Consider the following 23,689-nt stretch of genomic DNA (forward strand, 5'->3'; position numbering starts at 1 on the left):
TTGACATTTTCCCTGCCTTTTCTTTGCAGAGTCAGCTTTGTTCAGATGCCCCGAGGAAAGGAGCGGCCCTCTCATTCTCCCGCTCCCTCACTGGGCTTCCCTTCTGTTTGAAACCTTGGATTGTGGCTGCCTAAGGACCTCTGGCTCAGACTGTAAAGCTTCTGTCTGCAATGCGGGAGACTCGGGTTTGAGCCCTGGGTTGGGAAGATCCCCTGGAGAAGGAAATGGTAATCCACTCCAGTACTGTTGCCTGGAAAATCCCATGGACGGAGAGGCCTGGTAGGCCACAGTCTAAAGGGTCGCAGAGAGTCGGACACGACTGAGCGACTTCACTCTCACTTTCAAGGACCTCCTTTAAACTGTGTTTAGGTTTTCTAGCTCTCGGTGGGCTGCCCTCCAAGCTGCTTGCGTTTGTAACTGGGAGTGGGACGCCCTGGGTGTCTTCTCTTATCTGAAGCCGCATGTAACAGTCACAGTAATTGTATTGATCATCTTTATTTGCTACCAGGGTAAACAAGAATCAGGGGTCCTTGCCTAGTACCCACGGTTGTGTTTCTGATCAGAATCCCCAGCTTTTGCGGGCTGTTTCAGTGCCACGTGAACTTGTGAAGGAGGTGGAGCAAGCGGCGCATGCGCCCTGGGGACAGAGGAGCCGGTCAGGTCACTTCCCCTGCCCCTGCCGGCCCAGGGCAGGCCTTGTGACGACGGGCTGCTGGGGGTGGAGAAGGCTGAGGAGGGAGGGGTTACGTGACCTGTGTTCTGTGACGTGGTCACATGTGGGTTTTCTTTTTCAGTTTGAAGAATTGACTGCGTTTAGTCTTCCCTCCAGTTTCATTTTAAGGTTGAAAGTGAAGATTTTATTCTCGAAGTTGAGCGCAGTGATTTTACAGTCTTTTTGAAAGCAGTAGTTGAGGTATCAAAAAGACATCTCAGAGAACTCCAGTAGATAAAGCCAAAACAAGAGAACGTGTTCAGGGTGAACTGCGGGCGGGACCCCAAACTGTCCTCTTGTCTCTCCCAGAGTCTGTAATTGCTGAGATGGGTGGATATAGGACCCCAAGCACCCCGGGGACTGAGGTCCTCAAGTGACAGCAGAGGTCCGGGCTGAGCCAGGAGCAGTGTGGCCTGTGCCCTGGCGAGTGGAGAGCCGTGAGGGTGGGAGCAGGGCCAGGAGACGGGGTGGGAGACTCGGGGGCGGAGGGAGAGGCAGCACCTGGCAGGGTCTGGGAGGCGCTGGCTGCCGCGGCTCGAGTCAGGGACACCCCGGACCTCCACTGTGCAGCCCCCACGGGGCAGAGTCGTCTGGCAGCCCAGGGTCGACGTTAAGAGGGCGAGTTCGCAGCAGGTTGAATGAACCCCTGTACCCACTGTGGGTTCATTTTCAGTGCCTGGAGCGAGGTTGGTCAAGCCCTTGCTGAGCTCGAGTGAGGGAGCCAGTCAGGGAGGACTGAGCTCAGGGTGAGAGTGAGGGGTGGCTGGCGCGGTGAGTCCTCCTCAGCTGGGTGGGTTCTGGGGACGCCCTTGAGTTCAGGGGTACCCTTTCAGAAGCCTCACTGAAGGCTTGTTTCAGGGGTGGAGGGGGCAGAAGCCCACTTGGAAGACGTGCTCATGCCTAGCGGTGGTGGTTTCTGAAGCGGTTTAAACTGTTCGGTCTGACTGTGATCAGTACCTTGCAGGGTCATGTTTGGCAGTGGGCCTGAGCTGCGGGCACGGCCTGCCTTCTCCCGCACCCCACACTCCCCTGCCGTCTTTCTGGCAGCCCCTCCCCCCGCCCTGCACCCTTGATGGTGGGCCTGAGCCCAGCCCCCTGTCACCACGGAGCCCCTTGTGACTGAGTGGGTTCTGGTTCCGGGCTCCTGGGAGACGTGCTGCGGGCAGAGCCTTTGTGCCATTTCTCCTTGAGACAGTGGTGCTGGTGGTCGTAGTGTGAGAGCGGTGTGTGTGAGAGAGCGGTGTGTGTGAGAGTGGTGGTCGGAGTGTGAGAGCGGTGGGGATAGCTCAGGAGCTGAGGTATCCTCCCGTGAAACAGCAGTTGCCCCGGGTGGGGGGCTGCCCCCATCCGCGAGGATGGGTCGCAGAAGGGCCCGCCTGTGGGCGTTATTCCAGTGCTGCAAACCCAAAGCAAAGGCCAAGACAAGGAGGAGCTTGGCCTCAGACCGAGTCCTGGAAGCAGAGGGCCCTGAGGTGAGAGCAGCCGGGGGCTGGGCCTGTCGGATTGGCCCTCACCCGGCGAAGCGTTGGGGTTGTGTTTCCTTTAGTTAGCCTGGTTGTGGGCCCTGCCGGGCAGGGCGTTTTGACCTTAGTGGGCAGGCTCGACCCCAGCAGGTTGACCTTGTAAGAGGTTGTGCAGGTGCTGCGCGGAGGATGGGCGGGGGCCCCACAAGAAGGGAAACACTGGCTGGAGGAGTCTCTGGGGCACGTGGACTGAGCTAGAGAGTCAGTCCTTGAAGCAGAAAGGCTAAGCCCCTTAACACAGACCAGTGTGTCCGGGATTTTAATGACGGGTACCTTCTGCTCACATGTATAACATACACCCTCATAGCTTCACATGTCTACTACATGCCTCTTACAAGTGTAGGGCACTGTTCTGGGTGCCGAATACTCAGTATGTAATAGGGGATACGTAGCCCAGGATTTTTGTATCCGTGCCAGGGAAAACAGAAGAATGAATGATGCCATGTGGTTCAATTTGAGCAAGTTCACCACGTGGACGGCCCCACGTGCACGCAAATTGTGGTAAAATACATATAACATGAGTTTAACATCTTAACCAGCTTATTGAATGACTGTGTGACTTCAGTGGACTCAAGCTAACAGATGGCCTTGGGGTGCCATCGGCCTTTTTCCCAGAGGAACACTCCAAAGCCTGGTGGCCTTGTAGACCTTACCTTTCTGCTTCGCTGTCCCCAGTGGTTCTAGGTCACGTGTCTGTGTGTCGTTTAAGGGTCTCTTTATCCACTTTGTTGTTAGGTTTATGTTTAGGAACGTCTCTCAGACGTCCCTGGGTCTTGAGAAGGCAGGCTTGGATTCTGGGTTCTCCCTGGCTGCGTGCCCGCCAGGTGGAGGTGGAGGCTGACGGCCGGTCTGAGTTGTGGTGGCGTGTGTGGTCTTGGGGTCGGCGGACCTCCTCTCCTCTGGGGGGCAGGGAGGCCCTTTGTGTGGAGCCTGGAGAGACTCGGCAGGGTCAGTCTTCAGTGTCTCGCTCTCTTTTTCGTCTGTGTTCGCATTTAGTGACTCATGTAATTGTTTCCTAGAAGTCTCCAGCTTCTGACGAGGAGGTAAATGTATACAAGAAGCAGCTCCTGGAAAGGGAAGAAGAACTCGCCGAGCTCAGAGCCGAAAGAAAGAACACCAGGGTCAGTAGGGGGATTCTCACGTGTTGACATTTGCCCCGCGAGGGTCACCGCTGGGCTCCGTGTTGCTGACTTTAAACTCTGTCTGCTTTTCAAGTCATTTTTCACATCTTCCCACTGAGCAGACTGGGGTGGATCAGTTTGGGGTTCTCATACCTTGCTTCAAATTTATGATGAGAGGTAATGTAATTTTAGTACATGTGAGGGGGAGTTCTCTTCACTTACATTCTTGTCCACGCTCCACTTTGTGTGGGATCTTAGTTCCCCGACCAGGGATTAAAACCCATGACCCCTGCAGAAGTGTGGAGTCTTAACTACTGGGCCACCTGGGAAGTCCACTCTAACTTTAGACTGACCTGGCGGGATTCTGACGTGCCTTAGCATGGTTTCGGCTTTAGAGTGAGGCTGAGAGGAGTTCCCGGCCCTGAATGCATGAATGCAAGTATGAGGTTGAAGGTGCTCCTTTGTCCCCGCCCTGCAGCTGCTGCTGGAGCACGTGGAGCGCCTGGTTTCCCGGTACGTGCCGTCCCTCGAGATGACGGCGGGCAAGCAGCAGGCGCAGCCCCCAGCCGGCATGACCAGCGAGTTGAAGGTGCTCAGAGCGCTGAAATCGCTCTTTGAATACCACAAGGCCCTGGATGAGAAGGTACCAGCCACCCGGCCTCCTGGATTTGTACACTTGCTGCTTTGTTAGGTGGATGATGCATGTATTTATGTAACTAGTTGACTCTTGAGCTTCTTGAATGCTTGTAAATACATTTTTTCTGTAAGAAGTCAGAGTTTTCCATGGTTAAAAAGCGTCGCCTGCGTACATGCTCAGTCATGTCCGTATCTTTGCGACCCTGTGGACTGTAGCCCACCACACTCCTCTCTTCATGGGGCTTCCCAGGCAAGAATAGTGGAGTGGGTGGCCATCTTCTACTCCAGGGGATCTTCCCGACCCAGGGATCGAAGCTGCCCTCTTGCACTGGCAGGCGAAATTTTACCACTGAGCCACCTGGGAAGCCCCCAGTTACAAAGTATTAGTTGGCATAAATGTCTCAAGATTTATTCTATTCTGTATATCAGTTTGCAGTTAAAAACTGGGCAATAGAATTTAATTTAGGATAACATTTTGTTCTCTCAAACTTAGAATTTAAAGCTGTTAACAAGCAGCTTTTCTTGATGTTAAGATCAGTGAGAGCCATTAAAGATATTCTGTTCCAGTAGCCGTGTATTAGGGTGAGTATAGAATGAGGAGTGCACTAACGTGTATACACACATCAACACACAGTGACTCGACCCCTCTTATTTGAGTTGAGAGAGCGGTTACGTATAGCACTCGAAAGGTGTCGTTCGTTAGAAGAAGAATTAGGTGCTACACATAAAGAGGTAAGTTTGATCAGTCATCGTGTAATTTCAGTTAAGGCTTAGTCATTTGTATCCTTTCATTTTAAAAAAGTATGAAGGCTGTAGTGGTGGGCATCACATGCTGTTTATCTTTCTGATTGAGGACCCGCCCACCTGGGGTATTTTCATGACTAGCAAACTAGACTTGTAGCTCAGAGCTGCAGGATCTCTTAAGCACCCCTTTGTCCAGGAGAAGACAAAGTCTGACTCTAATCACCCGGTTCTAATCGGGATGGACAACATCACCAGGGCACCATGTAGGTCTGAGTGGCCGTGAGGGTCCTCTGAGCTCCCAGAGTGCAGAAGGCAGTCTTGACCTCGCCGATTTCCTGGAAGTGCTGTGTTCCCTCCCTCCCAAAACAAGGCTGTCTAACAGGGCTTCCTTTCCCCTTTAGAGATCGTCCGACGGCTCTGAAAGCCAGGAGCCAGACCTGGCTAAGATGCGCGAGCTCCAGGAAGTCATAGACAAGAAGTCGCGGGAGCAGAGGCAGATGAAAGAGCGCCAGGCAGCCATCTCTGCCCACGTGAGAGAGCTGGAGAAGGACCTGGACACGGCCAGGAAGAACGTCCTCAAGTCTGAGGAAGTGAACACGAAACTGGAGCGGGATGTCCGCGAAGTGAGTGACGGCGGCCGTGTCTGTTGCCCTGAGGTGGCTGTGGGTCCCTTGTTCTCCCGGTGCTCTCAGCCTCGGGGTGGCTGCGTGAACAAGAGCAGAGCTCTGGCGAGACCACGACAGGCTGCCTCCCCGCCTCTGTGTCGAGGTCTCTGGGGTAGAAGAGGCCTGATCCCGGCGGTCCGTTGGCAGTGGAGCAACACGAGGGGAGCCCTTGTGCTGCGCTGCACCCTGGGTGTGGACCCCTCATTTCTACAAGTTCTGGGGGGCCCAGTGTGTTCCTTTGAAAACATTCATTTATCCATTCATTCCTTTCTTGGCATGTAGTTGCTTTCCACCGCTGGGTCAATTTCTGCTGTACGGCACACTGAATCAGTCATGTATATATGTATATCTCTACATATATCCCTGCTGTTTAGATTTCCTACCCATTTCCTTCACCACAGAGCACTGAGGAGCCTTCCCTGTGCTGTGCACTAGGTCCTTACTCGCTGTTGACTTGATGCGTAGTATCAGCAGTGTATATATGCCAGCCCCAGTCTCCCAGTTCATCCCCCCGACCTGCCTGTCGAATGTATTCCTGACGATGCTGAAATTTCCTTCTGATCCGCTCAGGCGAGTCTGGTGACGTTTGTGGAGCCCGTTCTCTCGGAGAGATGGGAGCATGCTGTGTGGGCTCTGCCGAGGCAGCTTGCCTGGCCGTCTTCTCTGGTTTGCTGAGGTTCCGCTCCTTGACAGGGAGGGATGTGTGACAGTGATCCCGGCGGTCCGACCAGTCGAGTGGCGTTTGCTCACCCTCAGGTCCTCAGGCCCGAGCTGTGTAACTGTGTAGAATCCTGATGTTTCTGGCGGTCGTGTCTGCGGGTGTCATGATTTATGAGAAACTACCTCACGGTGGTTGTGAAAACAAAAGAGTGCTGGGGGTTCAGGCCTCCTCCTGTGAGCCTCACCTCTCCTCTGGATGCAGACAGACAGCGCCCACCCTGCCCCACCCCTCCCCCGTGACACCGTCTCAGACAGAGCCCCTCCGGCATGTGTTCCAGCAGGTGTACTTGTTTAGTAGCTTGGTGTGAGGAATTCTGTGTGAGAACTCAAAACAGAAATATTTGCACATGTTTGTATAACCTTGTCACACTACTCTTTGGCAACAGGAGGAGATTAGGTGGCAGGGTTTAACACGTTGAGAATTCTGGAAAAAGCGTTTTGAAGACCTTTCACTTTTAATGTTAGGACTTGGCCCACATTGGTTACTTAGTGACTGCGGAGGGACCTGAAATGGATTTTGAGCTGGCGGACAGGAGTCGCACCAGCAGCAAGTTCTGGTCCTGGTGTGAGCATTTCATACGTGTGGTTTAACTCTGCTTGAGAAGGCTGCTTCCAGTTGTGTTACACTTTGACTTCTGTTTCCACTCGTTAATATTCTTACTTTAATTTTGAGGAAATTGCATGAGATTTTTCCAACTGTTACCCGAGGAAACAAGCCTCAGAGCTCCCTTTTGGGTCTGTTGGCGGTCCCTCCCTGTTCTGGGTCAAGTCTGCCTGTATGGTGTAGCAGACAGAGGTCCTGACTTCATGCCAGATACCTTCCCTCCTGGAATTCTTGCAATAACAGGGTAGTTTAGTATACTTTTTGTTTGCTGTTTGGGTTTATTATATAACAAAGAAGCTTGGTAAACTGAGTGGCCGGATAGAACATTCAGACAGATGGGTGCCCATCGTGGCCAATGTGACCTTTGAGGTAGGTGCGTTTTTCCTCACGTCTGAGAAAACTGCCACGTCTAGGAGTTTAATTTTGAGGACGCTAACTTTCTGTTTGATTTGAAACTTAGGAGTTAGTCCAGCTTTGTTACTCCTAAGTGTATCGGAGTGTTCCATGATAACGACTTAGCTTTTCTCCTCTGCAATGCCCGGTGTAGGCCATGGCCCTGAAGGAGAACATGGAAAAGAGAATCACTGCCCTAGAGAAACGCTCCCTCGCCGCCCAGCGCGAAGCTGCCTGTGTGCATGACTTCAGTGGTAAACTTGGAAATGAAACCGCAGATGAGGATTCTGTGCATCGACAGGTAATGGCCTTTACTGGACTGTGTCTGACTTTATAGCATTGCATTACTGAGGAGGGAAGGTAAAGACCTTTTCGTGTGACTCCCACGTTGGAAATCAAGTCCCCGTGTAAAGTTCTTATGACCCTAAAACATTGCGCTCAAAAGCACATCATGGTAAATCAGCTGTACTGGAAGGAAATGCATTTTTTAAAGATTGGGGGTGACTGCAACTTCCAGGTTTGAATTATTTGGGACTTGGTTTCACCATTTTGTGGACTTCCTCTCCTGACGCCCTTGTTTTACTTGAACGCGAATCTGTTGGCTTGTTAGCGTTTTTACTGAAAGAGCAGAGAACAGCAGGGAAATTCAGGGCAGCGGGCTGCCTGTTGAGAACTGGGTCACTGTGAGAAAAGGCAGGGTTAGAGCTCCGGTCTGATTAGGGTTTGTCCTTCCTATGGTTTGGTGAGCCTTACTCGCTCCTGTTCCTGTGTGGTCTCAGATAATCAGGACTTAACCAGGAAAACCAAATCTGGCTTCTCTCAAACAAAGCGAGTCGGGCCGGTGTGTGCCAAAGTGTATCATTGGCCCCACCACAGAAATAAAGCACTAGAAAGTCATTGAAATGTATGAGGTGGAATGCATTACGATATACAAAATAGTGGCTGCCAAAGGCAGATCAGAAAATACTACGTACCATATGCTATTGTTTTCTGAGGGTTTTAAAGCCTCACGTGTCAGTACTGTCCCCAGCATGCCTGTGTTCTTGGGCCTGGACTGCAGAGCCTCAGACGCGGGCTCCCAGGGGGCAGTGGTTCTGACTCCCATAGTGAGACCCACGGTGAGGCGCCCTCCCCGCTTAGGCAGAGAGCTCAGTGTCTCCCGATCAGGGGTGCCCTTCCTTACTTTCAGAACAGCTGCTTAGAGGCTGTTGAGCTCGGGATGCTGTTTATGACTAAGCCAGTTCAAAGTAAACTTTTGTTTTGCTTTAAAAATATTTGAATGCCGATGCCTTACTGTGGAAGCTGTGAGAGGTTTTGTTTCCTTGGGCTCAAAAATCACTGCAGACGGTGACTACAGCCATGAGATTAAAAAATGCTTGCTCCTTGGAAAGCTATGACACACCTAGACAGCATATTGAGAAGTAGAGACATCACTTTGCCGACAGAGGTCCATATAGTCAAAGCTATCGTTTTTCCAGTAGTTACATGTGGGTGTGAGAATTGGACCATAAAGAAGACCGAGCACCGAAGAATTGATGCTTTCGAACTGTGTTGCTGGAGAAGACTTTAACAGAAAATAACCTGTTTTTAAATTTTTTACGATGGAAAATTTCAAACGTGCACAAAAGTGGTATAATCATATACCAATTCTATAATACAGTATAATAAATACCCATGACCCAGCAATTAGCCTCAGCAATTTCTAACACAGGGCCAATCTCAAACAGATCATTATACAGTAGGTCCTAAAACAGCTTTTTAAACCATGAGCTTGATGCTCATTTTATAAAAGACAGACTTGCCAACTTTGTTATTACATTTAAAAATTGCTTCAGGTAATTATTTCCAGTTTTTTAATATGAATTTTCATATTGGAAAAGATCCTGATGCTGGGAAAGATTGAAGGCAGGAAGAGAGTGGGTGACAGAGGATGAGATGGTTGGACGGCATCACCAACTCAGTGGACATGAGTTTGAGCAAGTTCTGGGAGCTGGTGATGGACAGGGAAGCCTGGCATGCTGCAGTTCATGGGGTCGCACCGTCAGACACGACTGAGCAAGTGAACTGATCTGAACATGAATTATCATTGGGAGAAAAGCTATGACCAAGCTAGACAGCATATTAAAAAGCAGAGACAGTACTTTGCCACCAAAGGAACACCTAGTTACAGCTATGGTTTTTCCAGTAGTCATGTATGGATGTGAGAGTTGGACCGTAAAGAAGGCTGAGCACCAAAGAATCGATGCTTTTGAACTGAGGTGTTGGAGAAGACTCTTGAGAGTCCCCTGGACTGCATGGAGATCAAACCGATCAATCCTAAAGGAAATCAGTCCTGAATATGCATTGGAAGGACTGATGCTGAGGCTGAAGGTTCAATACCTTGGCCACCTGATGCGAAGAACTGACAGATTGGAAAAGACCCTGATGCTAGGAAAGAGCGAAGGCAGGAGGAGAAGGTGCGACAGAGGACGAGACGGTTGGATGGCATCACTGACCCAGTGGACGTGAGTTTGAGCAACTTCTGGGAGATAGTGAAGGACAGGGAAGCCTGGCGTGCGGCAGTCCATGGGGTCACAAAGAGTCAGACACGACTGAACAACAGCAGTCATTTCAAAGAGTTCAAGTGATGTTGCACGTAAAGAAAAATATGTGCAAGTCTATCTCCACTGGCTTTTTTCCCAAAATGAATTTTCTCACCTTTTGCTTTATAACTTGAATTCCTTTTACCCCCTTAAACCAGACTCAGGCTTCTGTTTATATACTGGGAATTTCCTCTACCAACGTGTGTGTAAGCCGATCCCCTTTAAAGTCTGCTTGTTTCTGAGTGTAAATCTGCTTGTTCCCCGAGCTCCTCCGATAGGTAATGGCTGGTGACACTAAGGTCCCCCAGGCGCTCAGCCAAAGAGAAGCGTTGGGAGTGACCTTTGACAAGTGAAGTCCCTGCCTCCCTCTGCACCTGCCCGTCTGCTCTGGTGATGCTCAAGAGCCCACCAGAGGTGGCCGTGGGAAGGGACCGCCTCGGGAACCAGGGCACAGGCCGCTGATGTCGCGGCTCCCCGGTGCTTTTAAAAGAAGGACCGTACTTTGCTCTTGAAGTTTATGAGTTTTTGTTTTTCCTGTTTTAGACAAGGCAGGGAGAAGACTTGAAGGAAGAACACAATAAACCCTTATCAGATACCATGGATAAGCTTGTGTCCGAATCAGATGAGAGGCTTCAGCTTCATCTGAAGGAGAGAATGGCTGCTCTGGAGGATAAGGTGAGCCAGCCCCATGGCCCCTTTACAAAGAGGCCCATCTGGCGTGGCCTATCCCGGCCTGGTCTGTGTGTGGGGAAAAGCTCCAGGACAGGAGTTGGAAAACTGTTCCCAAGAGGGCCCCAGAGTGAATGTCTTTACTGGTTACGAATGATTGAGTAGCAGCATTTCATGCCAGTCAGTAAGCGTGACAGCATCCACAGGCAGTGTGTAAAGGAACAGACGTAGATGTGTGCCCACAACCCTTACAGAAAGCATCAGTGAGCCGGATCCGCCGATGGCCCCAGTGTTAGCAGCCGCCGTGCTCGAACTTTCTTCGCGGTCCACCCTCACCCCTTCATTTCTTTCTTAGGAGTTTATTTCTGGGGCTTTGCTGGCAGTCCAGTGGTTGGGAGCCCCCGGGGGGCTGCCCTGCGGGGCGGGGCACACCGCCTGCTTGCAGAGAGCTGGAGACCAGGCAGGGAGGGGGACAGTAGAGGCCGTTCTCAGGGAACTTTCAGAGACCCGCAGCAGGCGCTGCAGGGAGCCCTGGAGGAGGAATCTGCTGGTTGCCGTTGTGCGATTTGAAGGCGCGGGAAGGGAGAGGATGTGCTGACCGGGCTGATGGGGGTGAACCCATAGACAGCTGGTTCGCTGGAGCGGAGCAGGAATGATGGCAGGTGGTCCTGGAGCCAGCGAAGGGGGTGGCTCTGCCCTGGGGAGGGGTCGTGACGAAGACAGGGGCCGAGGGCACTGACCCCGGGAGCCGGCCAGCCAGCATCTCGAGGCTGCCCCTCAGTTGCTTTGAGGTCATGTCTGGGAAAAGAAGGCAGGACCTGGGTGACAGTGGGGCCGGGGGGACACTTGCGGAGAGAAGGGTGTGAGGTGTGAGAGCGGGAGGGCGGCACGGGGCCCCACAGGCACGCTCCCGTGCGTCTCTGAGGACAGAGCCGCCCTTGCGGTGCAAGGGGCACCGCCCAGAACAGCCGAGGGCCTGTGCCCCGAGAGGAGAGCCGCGGCGGGGCTGGCCCTCCTGTCCCCTGGCTGCCCCTGCTCGCTCCTGTCTGTGGGTGTTCAGACCAGCCTGGAAATCGGAGGGCTGGGAACCTGCGAGGACGGCCCTCCCTGGTGAACCAGTACAAGTGATGAGAGCTGAGGTGGACCCAGCGGCTGCGGAGCTGAAGGATTGCTTTTCCTTCTTTTCCTTCAGCCTGGCTGATGGGGGCATGGATGTATTTTTCTAATGTTTGGTTTTTGTCTCTGACTCCATCAGCCCTCCCTTGTGAATAACCTCATAGGATTGCCTTCTGTCCACGCTAAGTCACCAGGCCTGAGTGTCACCAGGCCATGTGGGAACTGAATTCTCCTCCTGCCTGTTTCTTCAGTACTGCTCGCTTGAGAGATGGCAGTGTCTCCTAAGCATGGCCCATTTATCCTCAGTCAGGGCTTCCATGTAAAATTGTGTTCAGTTCCTGATAGACTTGAGCTGCTCTGAATGTCGCTGACGAGACGTGGTCCTCTCGTGCCCAGGTGCAGACCCTGAAGGAACAGGGCTGGGAGCGCGCGCAGCAAGCCAGCGTGCTGGCCAACGTGGCCCAGGCGTTCGAGAGTGACGAGGGCGTGTCTGACGGCGAGGGCGACGGGGTCACCCTCTTCACCTCGGCCACTCACTTGTCGCCCAGCGGGCAGGTCGATGCCAAGACTCTGACTGTGACGCTTCAGGAGCAGCTGGACGCCATCAACGAAGAGATCCGGTGGGTGCGCCTGATCCCAGCTCCCCGGAAACTCGGTTTCTCTGAGGAGCTGTCTTCTTAGAGAAGTCTGAGTGTTCCATAGTAAGAACACTGACTTCAGGTCTGCCTCAAGAATTTTCAGTTCCAAGATTGCCCTTGATTATAGAGCTCAGTCATCCAGGGCGTTCTGTCCACAGTGTGGTGTCAGCACTCTGTGGGGGGCGTTGTGGGGTGTCCCCCCTCAGCTCTGAGCCCCAAGGTGGGTGAGGTGCTGAGGCGGTGTCCCCTGCGGCCCGTGCAGCCTCCAGCACTGAGGGCGTGCCCTCATGTGTCGCTCAGAGCCTCCCACGTTCTGGTGAAAAGCCGCCTGGATCAGAAAAGCTGGGGTTTTGGGGTTGGCAGATTCCCACTCAGATCTGCATTTTCCTTTTTCACGTAATGCAGTGTGAAGATTGGCTTGTTGGAAGACAGTGGTCCAAGGACATGTGTTTGAGTTTTTCTCATCTCATCAGTATATTTAAGATGTTTTCTTTAGACACCTTCTTGGCAGTTATAACATTTTACAAAAGGGGATAGAATCCAAAGGCCCGCCTGGTGGTGAGCAGGGGGCCTTGGGCCTGGGTACAGCCAGGTGGCTGGGGGCCCTGAGGCCTGCCTGGTGCCACACCCGCACAGCGGTTCCCCTGTCCCGAGTCCACGTTCAGAGTGGCCGCAGGCCGGCGACCCTGCACAGGACCCGGCAGAGCTGCTGCTCAGATTGTTCTCGTCACGTCAGCTGAGGCCGAGGTGCCCGTTCCTGTCGGCCGAGCGTGGGGAGCCCGGGGGAAAGGCAGGGGGTGAACGGCACAACCAGCAAACGCAGGTGGTGCCGCCTGCACTTTTGACGCCATAGACAGACTGCTCTGTGGGCCGTGTTTGAGCACAGACGAGCTCAGAAAGATTGTCTTTCCCCGTCCCCGCAGGAAAAATGGAATGACCGGTTATGTATTAATAGTCTTATTTTTACAGCAAGTTGTCAGGTAAAAGTGATTTTTCCTTATGCAACAAGTTGACTTGATGTAAATGGTAAATTCTGTCCATCAGCTTGTTATCAACAGTGGAAAACTTTCAGGATGTATAAGCAGAAGTGAAACTGGAGAGTTTAGTTCCTGTGAGAATCTTGTATTTTAATTTGAAAGTCCTTTTATCTGCATAATTGAGTGTTTAAACTGCTGTGTAACATCCTCCATGGCACATGAGGGGAGAAGAGCGGTAACCGTGAATTCTAGGTTAATGCGGCACATTGGCATGAATCCAGAAACTCACACAAAGCTGGGGGAGAACTTCATCAAGTGATGCGTCTGTACATATACAACCTCACACACAAAAAAGATCAACTCAGCACTTCATCTGGTCTGGAGACTTGTGTTTAGAAACTCCAGCTTGTTCGTGCATCGCTGTTTTGATCGTACAGAGTTCCCGACTCCCAGTGGGAAAGACTTGAGGCACTGACGTGCATGTCTGCCCTGAGAGCAGGGAGAAGGTAGAGGTTGTCAACGTCAGGTGTCCCCTCACAGGGGGAGAGTCGCCACCCAGGCCCGTCAGAATGTTAGAGTAAATAAGGGAAATCAAACGTGAATGATCGGGGCCACCTGGTAAGACTCAGTGCTAAGTTATTCTAAGTTTGAGGATATTCAAAAGAGGGAAAGTTGAACCTTTGTGCTGAGATGTTAATTGAGCAAGTGTTCCTGGAATTTGCTAATCGTGACACAGAATGCCAGCCCAAATGTGTTGTCCAGACACACTCCTCTGCTGACAAAGGCGGGTGACGGGTTTTATTCTATTTTAGGTTGATCAAAGAGAAGAACACGGAGCTGCTGGCCGAGGAGACTGAGAGCAGGGTGGGCAGGGGGAGCTTAGGCAACCTCCGTCGTTGTAAAACAGAGAGCTCCCTCAACCTGGATGCGGCCTCCTCGCTTGCCGGCTCCTGCTCGCCCAAGCCCCAAAGAAGGCGGCGCAGCCCTCCGAGGGAAGTAGACACGACTGGGGTATGTGTCTGCCTCCTCCCTGCCGCGTCCCTCCCCCAGCACACTGGTTTTCTTTTGTTTGTTTGTTTTTTCTCTTTTTACCCAGAAGAAAATCAGATACATTTGCTATGCTCAGAGGTCTAAGATTTTTAAAACTGCCTAGTCTGTAATCATTCCATAATGGCACAGTGACAGATTAGTCTTGATATTTGGACCACTGGCTTAGCATGTCATCATGAACTCAGTCAGAGCCTGCCTCAATGTACTCAGCACATTGGGCCTGGCCTGTGCTGGGCACAGCAGCTGCAGGGAAGTTTCTGTTCTCAGGGAGCAGGCAGCTTTGTGAAAGTAACCATGGGCAGCTCTCATGGCGTGTGCAAACCGTGCCACACATTTTCCACTGGGGATGCCTGGCTGCAGGGTGCAGGGCATGCGGTGGGAACAAAACCCAAGAATCTCAACTGGTCTGCTTGCTGATGGGCCTGGCCGCGCGCTCAGGCCAGCTCTGCGTGTGAAACCAGGTTAAAAGCCGGGGGCCCCAGGGCCCCAGGGAAGAAGTCGGGCTTCCTCACTCTTCCGAGTCAAAAAACAGGATGACGACCTAGGGCTTTTGGCGACAGAGTGTGTGGCTCTAAAGCACGTGTCCCAGCTTGCTTCCATGTTTAGCTTAGGTTGTGTGAGTGCATTGCTGTTTACCCCATGAAACCACGTGTTCAGCACTGCTTTGTAAGTGCACTTGCATTATCACCTTTTCCCGTTACCACCCGTTTCATGTTAGCTACACTGTTAGTCAGCATGTAATTAAATTCACTGTGAATCATTTTCGCGGCATGGGAAGTGGTAACTAGTCCACGCTGTGGTCTTTTGACACGCTGTTTTTATCTTTTGCATCATTGGCTAAGTAGTTGAAATTTAAAATTCTTTGACGGTTTCTCTGTGGGTTCATGCTTGATTTCTCTCCGAGTATCTGTGAAAGAACAGTTCTGTCTGTGTCTTCCTTGCTGTTGGAGTTCTCCGACGTGTGTCTGCTGTCGTCACTGGTCTTGATTTCCTGTCTCATCCTCTGTCTGCGTAGTCGTTGTCAATGGGACCACGGTCCGTCAGTCGTCAGTCAGCTGTCGTTTGCCCATCCCCCTCCCCTCCCCGTCCTCCCGCTGCTCTGGTCATAGCGGTGCTGTGCTCCCCAGCGTGTGTCCCTAGTCGGGTTTGTGCTGTGTCTTCATGTCTCATTAAGCGATGTGTTTCCCCCATAGCAGTCAGTCTGAATTAGCGTCTCACTATGCAGTTACAGGAGAAGGCAATGGCACCCCGCTCCAGTACTCTCGCCTGGAAAATCCCATGGACGGAGGAGCCTGGTAGGCTGTGGTCCACGGGGTCGCTAAGAGTCGGATGTGACTGAGCGACTTCACTTTCCCTTTTCACTTTCATGCACTGGAGAAGGAAGTGGCAACCCACTCCAGTGTTCTTGCCTGGAGAATCCCAGGGACGGGGGAGCCTGGTGGGCTGCCGTCTGTGGGGTCGCACAGAGTCGGACACGACTGAGGTGATTTAGCAGCAGCAGCATGCAGTCACAAGCATAATGTAGATGGATCCTAAACTACATAACATGTGTACTTCATAAATGAGATGATCCTTACATAAAGAAATGACCCTCTTAAGTGTAGATTTAATGGACTTTTGACACAATATCCTTTCTGTGTTGGTGCTTGTATTTAAGACTCTCAATCTCATCAGCTTTAGCACAGTTAATGTCTCTCTTAGACTCTGTAAAACAGTATCTTCTGTGGTTAATAAAATGTAAAGACTGCCCCTGCTATTATGCTAGCTTTCATTCTTACATATTTTCACAGGGAACCTGCTTTAATGAATTTATTTTGAGAAGTTTTAAATCAAATTCTATGTAAGGATTTTACATTAATGTCCAATAAGTGGTTAGATTTGTTCAATGTTGAAATAGGTATTATGGTAACTTCCTTATCAGTTAAATTACTAATTTAACGTTGAACATGTTTTTTGTTGAGAGAAACTAACTTATAGAGAAGTTTGGCTGAGAATAGACAACTGTTAAGGCCCTTTATTGTACAGAATGCTGTGCTTTATTAAATCATGATGTTGTAATGGAATTGTATCTTCTGAGTAATAATTGATAGTGTTTCTCTAGTAAATCTTCAGTAGCTTATTTAATTTCTGTGGTCAAAAAAAATGTTGTGTTTCCAGTTACATGTTCTCTAAATCTTCATCTCACTTATATGTTTGCAGTCTTTTTTGCTTTCCTGTCTTTGCCTATACTGATTCTTGACTTTTTAGCTTCAGAGTCGCAAGAAATGTGGTTTCTCTTCATTTCTTTGCATGCGTCTCTCAGCCTAGTGATTTAAGGAAGCATCGTTGAAAGGTAAACTCCTTAACACTTTAGCATGCCTTTGTTTCTCTGTGAAGTGTTAAATAGTCCTTGTCATTTAATGTGAGTGAACACTATGTGGTTATGTACTGGTGAATAACTGACGTTTTAATGGAAGTAATGAAACTCACCCACCACGTAGAATATGCTGATGATTCTGTTGGAAATAGGTCATTCGTTGGGACAGTTGTAACAGTTTGCCTTTCTCCCACTTGTTTGCCTTCTAATCGTCTCATGCTTATTTATAATAGACATAGTATTATTGGTTATTTTTAAAATTTTCTTTACTTATATTTTTGGCCATGCTGCACAGCTTATGGGATCTTAGTTCCGCAACCAGGGATCAGACCAACGTCCCGGCAGTGAAAGTGCCAAGTCCTAACCTCTGGACCACCATGGAATTTCCGCTCAGTGTTTTCTTGAAAGACATGACTGTTAGATTTTCTTAAAAGGCATAGATGTTAGATTTGCGGGAAGCCAATTTACTGACGGTGGGTAGCAGTGTGCAGGAGACTCTGTGCACCGGGCACCGTGTCGAGTGCTTTCCGAGCCTGTCATCTCATCCCGCAGACACCCAGGTGAGGTCCAGGCTGCCGTTATCCCCATTCAGCAGACATGGACACTGAGGCTGAGAGAGGCTGGGCACCGTGCCCAGGCTCGCACACACAGCAGTGCGGTGCAGACTGGTCTGATCAGAGCCTGGACGCGTACCCGTGGTCCTGTCCAGCCCGCTTTCCTCCTGAGGCTGTCGTGTCCATCACGGCATCCCTGATGGAGGGAGGTCGGAGCCGCTCCCCTCAGGTCACTTGGATGAGCCCCTGTTGGAGTCCAGTGCCCCGAGGGCTGGCCTTCCTCGTCCCTCTCCCGCTCCCAGCCCGCTGACCGAGCACTCCTGGTGCCTTCCCGCAGGCCTCGGGCAGCCGTACTCCAGTTCAGGCAGCGCCGTCACCCTGGGGTGGGTGGCCTGGGTGTGCCAAACCTCAACATGGACCAGCAGTAGGGGCCCATACGTCCCCTCCCCTTTGCACCTAACTCACATCTCCCTCCCCATTCCTCTGCTCTAGGTTGACACAAGATCACCTCTTAGTGAGGCCTAGGGGTGCTGTATGGAAACCACAGCGAGCAAGTTACACTCGCACTGCGTGTGAGCACTTCAGGGTGTAGCCCCCAGTCTGTGTGTTCCCGAGAAATACAAGCCAGACCCGTGGTGTTCACATGGAGGGGTTAGGTACCTTTTCTGTGTTTCTCTGGTCGTGATGGGTTCCAGTAACCTGCATCGTCACTACAGATGCTCTTGGGTGGTGGCACAAGCAGTGTCCTTTCCTCCTTCAAACAGGAAGGTCTGGACGGCTTTGCTGAGAGGTTTCTCACTCTTGCAACTGGTGCTTCTGAGCAGCGTCTGGTGATGAGCACAGTCCTTTCAACAGGGCAGTTCATGCCATGCAGGGTTCACGGTGCTGGCACCGCTCTGCCCTCCTGCCCGGCAGGGCCATCTGGTTGTGGGATTCCAGGGAGGGCAGAGCCCGGCTGCAGGGAGGCTCTGGTCCGGGGTCTCTGCACTCAGTCGGGGGCTCTCCTGCCCCATAGCCCTGCCTCTCTTGAACAAGACAGTCCTTTAAGATGGCGTTAAGCTATAACAAGGGTTTATTTTGTACTTGGGGGAAAGCATAGCTAATAGATTTTCAAATAAGTTTCTGGTTATAATGTAAAACCTGTGAGATTGCCTTTTACGACGGTCTTTTGTTACCCAATTTTACACTGACCTCATTCCCTCAGCTGCCAGCTATCCCGGAAGAGGTAGGAGACATCGAAGGCACAACCTCGACCCCTGCCTCGCCGCAATCCCTTCAGCTGGACCGGCTGCACCCGGGGGCACTGCACACAGCCAGCCACGAGGCCATCAGGGACGCCTGCAAGTAAGGGGCCTGCACGCCTTGGCATCAGTTTCAGGAGCCCTGCGTCTCTAGTCTTGAAAGAGTTGCAAGGATGATTTTACAGGAATCCCACTGGGTTCGGAGCCTGTGTTTAGTGGTGGACTTCAGGTGCTGGGGCAGGAGGGCTCAGTGACCTCAGTGATTTTAGGAAAGGTCCATCTCAACAGATTGACTCCTGTGGGAGCTTTCTTCCTGCTCTTGCTAGAGGTCTGCCCGGCCCGGGGTGCGTTCCTGATGGTGGCGGCCCCTTGCCTCTCGGGTTCACTCTTGAGGGTCCCTCCCTTTTCCTCAAGGGTCTCCTCTCAGGAGACTCTGTCCACTCCCGTGACTGACACTGTCCTCATTCAGACCACCACCTGCCGAGCTCCCGTCCTGAGCCAGGCAGCACTCGATGGAGGGCACGTGTGGTCTCCTGACCAGCAGCCCTGCACGGTGTCCGTCGCTCTCCCTCCACGGCCAGGGGCGGTCACCCTGCGGGAGGCAGGGGGACTGCCCAGAGCGGAGGAGATCGTCCTCTGGGAGTGTCGTCACCTGCCGAGCAGCGACCCTGAGGGAAGGTCGGAGCGCCCTCTGCACCAGTTGGCCTGGAGTCAAGCCCTCCTTGGGCGAGAGCTAGAGGCAGGGAATTGCAACTTCCCGAGGTGGTTGTCTGTGGCCGGGAACCCGCATTGCTCGTGTGGAGTGTGCTTGGTGAAGGAGACTCCACGGTCTGCTGCGAGGTTGAGGCGCGGGTGTTGCCGGGTGCCCAGTTCTATCAGTAGGTCTTGTGGACTGGTGTGCGTTTGCACGAGGGTGCCGGATAACGGTTGTTTTCTCTCCCTGAAGCTTGACAGGTTCCCAGGACAGCCCCGGGAGCAACCCCAGCAGCAGCAGCAGCAGCAGCAGCAGCAGCCAAGACTCGCCACACAAAGCGGCAAAAAACAAAAGCATCCGGTACTCCATCAGCCGCATATTTCAAAAGAAGTAAAAGGGCCGGCCTGGACACCCCGGCAAGGAGGCATTAGGACCAGGTGGGTGCTTCACCGTTCAGAGTTAGGGGGCCTGCAGGCATGTCCCTTCTGTGTCTCCCCCGTCATCCCCACGAGGCACCTGTCCCTCAGGCTGGGGGTCCTCCTGGGAGCAGGAGCGGAGGAGGCGTCTGTCTTCTTGGTGGGTCTGAGATGATCTGATGAGTTACTGAGTGGTTGGGTGGATGGATGGATGAATTCGTCAGTGGATGGGTGGATGGATTAGTGAGTGGATGGATGGATGAACAGATGGCTGGCTGGATGGGTGGTTGAAGGGAGCATGGAATGAATAACGCAAATGTTTCTACTCCAATGCTAGAAACATATTCTCCGAAATTGCTTGAGTAGGAAGGAGCAGGGCAATGATTGTTTCCTCCAGAACAGTGACAGGTGTTTGGAAACGGTTCAGTGCTCATCCGTGAGGGGTGAGGTGTGGACAGCCTGCAAGGAACAGCCCCCTCCTTCCTGCCACCGTCCCCACCCCCCGGAGCTCGTCAGGGGTTCTGCCCACGGCTCCCGCCCCACCCCACAGCCGCGCAGGTCCCCCTGGGGGCTCCTCAGCACACAGTGTGATCACCAGGCCCCCACCGCGCTCGGCGCCATCTCCTGGAGGACAGGGTGTGTTCCTGCCTCTCCAGCCAGATATTTGCTGAGTGTCTTGTTTGTGCTGGGCGTGGGATGTACAGGGGTAGGTAACGCAGATGTGGTCTGGAGCACAGTTTAGGGACAAGAGGGGAAAAGGAGCAGGTTATTACATCTCTCCCTGTTATTCAGAAATACAGCGCTGCGAGGGATGCTGCATTGACTGTGCACCAGAGGCTGCACGTGCCCCTCAGCAAGCAGGGGCTGCCACCTCCCGATTTACAGAGGAGACATGGCCCCGCGGTTAGGGAGTGGTGAGGCAGGTTCACACCCACGCGGCGGGACCGGGCACTTTGCCGAATCCCCGCCGCCTCTGCAGTGGATGCAGCAGGAATGAGATGGTTCTGTGGCATCACTGATTCAGTGGACTTGCATTTAAGCAAACTCCAGGAGACAGTGAAGGACAGGAAAGCCTGGAGTGCTGCCGTCCACGGAGCGGCAAAGATTCGGACACAACTGAGCGACTGAACTAAAACCTGAGTGTGTGCTGAACTGCTTCAGTCGTGTCTGACACTCTGCAAGCCCAGGGACTGTCGCCCACTAGCTCCTCTGTCCAGGGGACTCTCCAGGCAAGAATACTGGAGTGGGTTGTCATGCCCTCCTCCAGGGCATCTTCTTGACCCAGGGATCGAACCCCCGTCTCTTGTTATCTCTTGCATTGGCAGGCAGGATCTTTACCACGAACGCCACCTGCAAAGCCCCAGTGAACGCTGACAACTAGGAAATGCAGAAAATAAGGGCTGCTCCTAAGTTAAACCAGAAGAGCAGCGAGCACAGTTTGTAAAGAGGGAGACGCAGGATGAGCAACAGCAGTGCTGACGGAAACAAGCAGGGATGCGCTCACCCACATAAGGAGAATACCTGTGCCATTCTGAAGACGAGCCCGTCAGTCCTCGGAGGGACAGTGGAACCGGAACGGAAACCGAGGCCATGGTCAGCAGTGCCCACCCACACGGCCCAAGTGGAGTCGTGTCACTCACCGGGCTTCCTGCGTCCCCAGAGCTGCCGGCGGTAACATCCCTGAGTGCTCGGCCAGGCAGCATCCCCGAGTGAGCTAAGACATCACTGCTCTCCTTCCGGTGCTGCTGCGGGGCCCTCTGTGGGCGGCCACCCTCATCCCCTGCCCTGCCACCCTCTGGGGCCCCGCTATCCCCCGGGATCTTTTCAGCCCTTGAGCTTGGGTGTTCCCAGCCCTCTGCCATGCAGGACCGGGACGCAACTCAGGACTTGGGCTTGAGACATCACGGAGACCGTGAATCAGGAAGGACACCGCCCTGGGGTCCATGAGGGAGCAGGAAAGCAAAGCCCCCACGGGGAGGAAGCAGAGCTGGGGAACGTGCCCACAGCCACCACTGCCTCCTGCACAAGTGCCTCTTCTTTGCCTCTCCTTGACCTGAAAGAAACCCCAGCTTCTGCTGCTCCGCAGGTGATTCCTAAAAATGCACCTCCTGCAAGAGCTATTGTCCTGCTGCACTGGGGCTGCCTGGGTATGCTAAGGAGCGTCAGAGGAGTGGGGTGCCACACCTCATCCTGGAGGTGGGGGGCCTGATACTGGGAAGGGTCTGATGCCTGGGGAGGGTCTGAGGGTTGGGGAGGGCCTGATGCCGGACTAGGGTCTCATGCTGGGGGAGGGCCTGATGCTTGGGAAAGGTCTGATGCGGGGGGAGGGCTTAATGCTGGAGGAACCTCTGATGTTGAGGGAGGGTCGGATGCTGGAGTGGGCCTCACGCTATGGGCAAACGTCTGATGCTGGGGGAACCCTCTGATGCTGGATTAGGGTCTGATTAAAAACCCTGTAATAAAATATCTTCGGGCCCACATAACAAGTATCAACAGATTAAAGATTGCATCGAGTTGAAAATGTAGTCTCCGTTGTATCGTGGACGCTGTCTAATCACCTGTAGAAGTAGTGGGGGTAAACTAGAAACACACAGAGGAGTCAGTCCTGGGATGGCGGCTGGTGCCTCCAGATACCCCCACCCTCACCCCATTCTGGGCTTCAGGGGCTTTGAGAATTCAGAGAAACACGGAGGACCAAGCAGATCAAGGAGAGATCTCTGTGGCGGACTTTATTCTGACATATAGCTAAAAGCTGCTGGTAAAAATGCCCCAAACACAATCCAGCTTTCTAGCTGAGAGGGGAACAGGACAGAGCAGACAGCCTTCTGCCCTCAGAGCGGCTCGAGCAGAGCTGGGCCCCCGGGCCGGCCCCACCAGAGGACCACCCAGAGCAGCACCTGCAAGGGAGGGTGGCCCCTGAGCGGCGGCCGAGCCCCAGATGCCGGTGCACCTCCGTGAGAAACGCTGGCCTCCGCACGGAGAGGCCCAGGGCAGGGCAGCCTCGAGAACCCTGACACCTGGGCCCTGCTCCCTGCAAGACCGTGCACGCAGGGCATGGCTGGCAGGACTGCCGCTGTGGGAGGGACATCCGTGCACATGGATGTGCGGGAGCCTCGGGCCGTGCTTTGACCAGTCCGGTGCCAGCCAGGTGCCAAGGTCATGTTCTCTGCTGCTGAGGGCTCTCCCATGCCGACCTCCGGAGACCCGCTGGCCCTCCACTCCCAGGGCGTGGCCTCCGTGCCCCCGCGGGACCAGGCCGGCCAGTACTCACCCCGAAGCTCAGCAGGAGCAAGTCCTGACTGTAGCGGAATCCAGCCTCTGCGTTCCCGCCACGCTGCCTGGTCCCACGAGCGCGGGAGGAAGCGTGCAAACACAGTGCGGCTCGCCGTGCAACGTCACACGGGGCACGAGGACACACGCACTCACACCCGCAGCAGCGCCCACTGCTACTGAGGGTCTGGGGAACCTTCTAGAGGGAGGATGAGCCGGGAAGAGCGAGCCTGCCATCTGGGGGTCCCTGCCACCCGGGGTGGGGCTGTCACACTAGAGCAGCAACGGCACACTTGATGACAGAAACGCCAACATGGCGACAGCTCCTCCACGTGAGCAGCTGCCAGTCTCTCCTTAGACCTCCAGATTCACAGGGCTGCGGGACCTCTCTTCCAGCCCTCAGGACGGTCTGTGAGACGGGACCTGGGGAGGGACTGGCTACTTGCGGGTCAGTGGCCGGGGCCCGGTGGCCTGGCCGCTTCAGGGAGGGCTGAGCACGGGGCTGATCTAAGAAAGCAGAAACTCAGTCTCAGCCTCCCTCAGAAACGTCACCACTGACGTTGTTTTCTCGACACAACACAGGCTGTAGGGCCCAATGCATCAGCCCTGACCCACGCCCAAGTTGACTAAGAAATCTCCATAACCCCCTAGCAGAAACCCGCTGCTCCCGATTCAACGTTTCCTGTCTTTCCCTGGGCCCTCCAGGAACACATCTGATGAGTCTCTGGCCAGGGTTCCAGAGAGGGCTGAATACGGCGGGGGCTACTGATGGAGCAGGCCAGCTGTGTAAACCCTCTGATTCTAGCAGCCCCGGACACCTGCTGCACTGCAACTTCAAAAGCCATGAAAACAACCCAGTTACACAGTGTGTGCCCTGCCTGTCTCACGCGGTTTGTGAAAGGTCATCTCCCATATATTATATTCCCAACGCCTCTTTCTAGGATTGTTTCTAATAACGTCTACATCACCATGTGCATCTGACAGGGAAATGTTGGATTTATAATGAGA

General features: G+C 53.2%; 1 protein-coding gene across 1 annotated transcript; it reads left to right on the forward strand.

The window, feature by feature from the left end:
* The first annotated feature begins 248 nt into the window (after nt 1–248).
* On the forward strand, nt 249–21,936 carry LOC129557790 (liprin-alpha-1-like). The gene is made up of 11 exons (XM_088833155.1): nt 249–279; nt 3,258–3,356; nt 3,835–3,999; nt 5,138–5,359; nt 7,273–7,419; nt 10,244–10,375; nt 11,882–12,105; nt 13,913–14,111; nt 18,265–18,404; nt 19,248–19,432; nt 20,737–21,936. Exons 3-10 carry the CDS (start codon nt 3,889–3,891, stop codon nt 19,387–19,389), a joined length of 1,317 nt encoding a protein of 438 aa, XP_088689281.1. The 5' UTR covers nt 249–279; nt 3,258–3,356; nt 3,835–3,888; the 3' UTR covers nt 19,390–19,432; nt 20,737–21,936.
* Nucleotides 21,937–23,689: the final 1,753 nt, after the last annotated feature.

Source organism: Moschus berezovskii, chromosome 27 (genome assembly GCF_049115385.1).
Source record: "Moschus berezovskii isolate FMDL1 chromosome 27, NW_MosBer_1.0, whole genome shotgun sequence".
Classification (NCBI taxonomy): Eukaryota; Metazoa; Chordata; class Mammalia; order Artiodactyla; family Moschidae; genus Moschus; species Moschus berezovskii.

Bases quoted from the DNA above. Each gene is read 5' to 3' on its own strand.
- LOC129557790 (XM_088833155.1), top strand. From the start codon at position 3,889: ATGACGGCGGGCAAGCAGCAGGCGCAGCCCCCAGCCGGCATGACCAGC. The intron at 5,360-7,272 runs GTGAGTGACGGC...TGCCCGGTGTAG, and splicing joins TGGAGCGGGATGTCCGCGAA to GCCATGGCCCTGAAGGAGAA. The intron at 10,376-11,881 runs GTGAGCCAGCCC...TCTCGTGCCCAG, and splicing joins TGGCTGCTCTGGAGGATAAG to GTGCAGACCCTGAAGGAACA.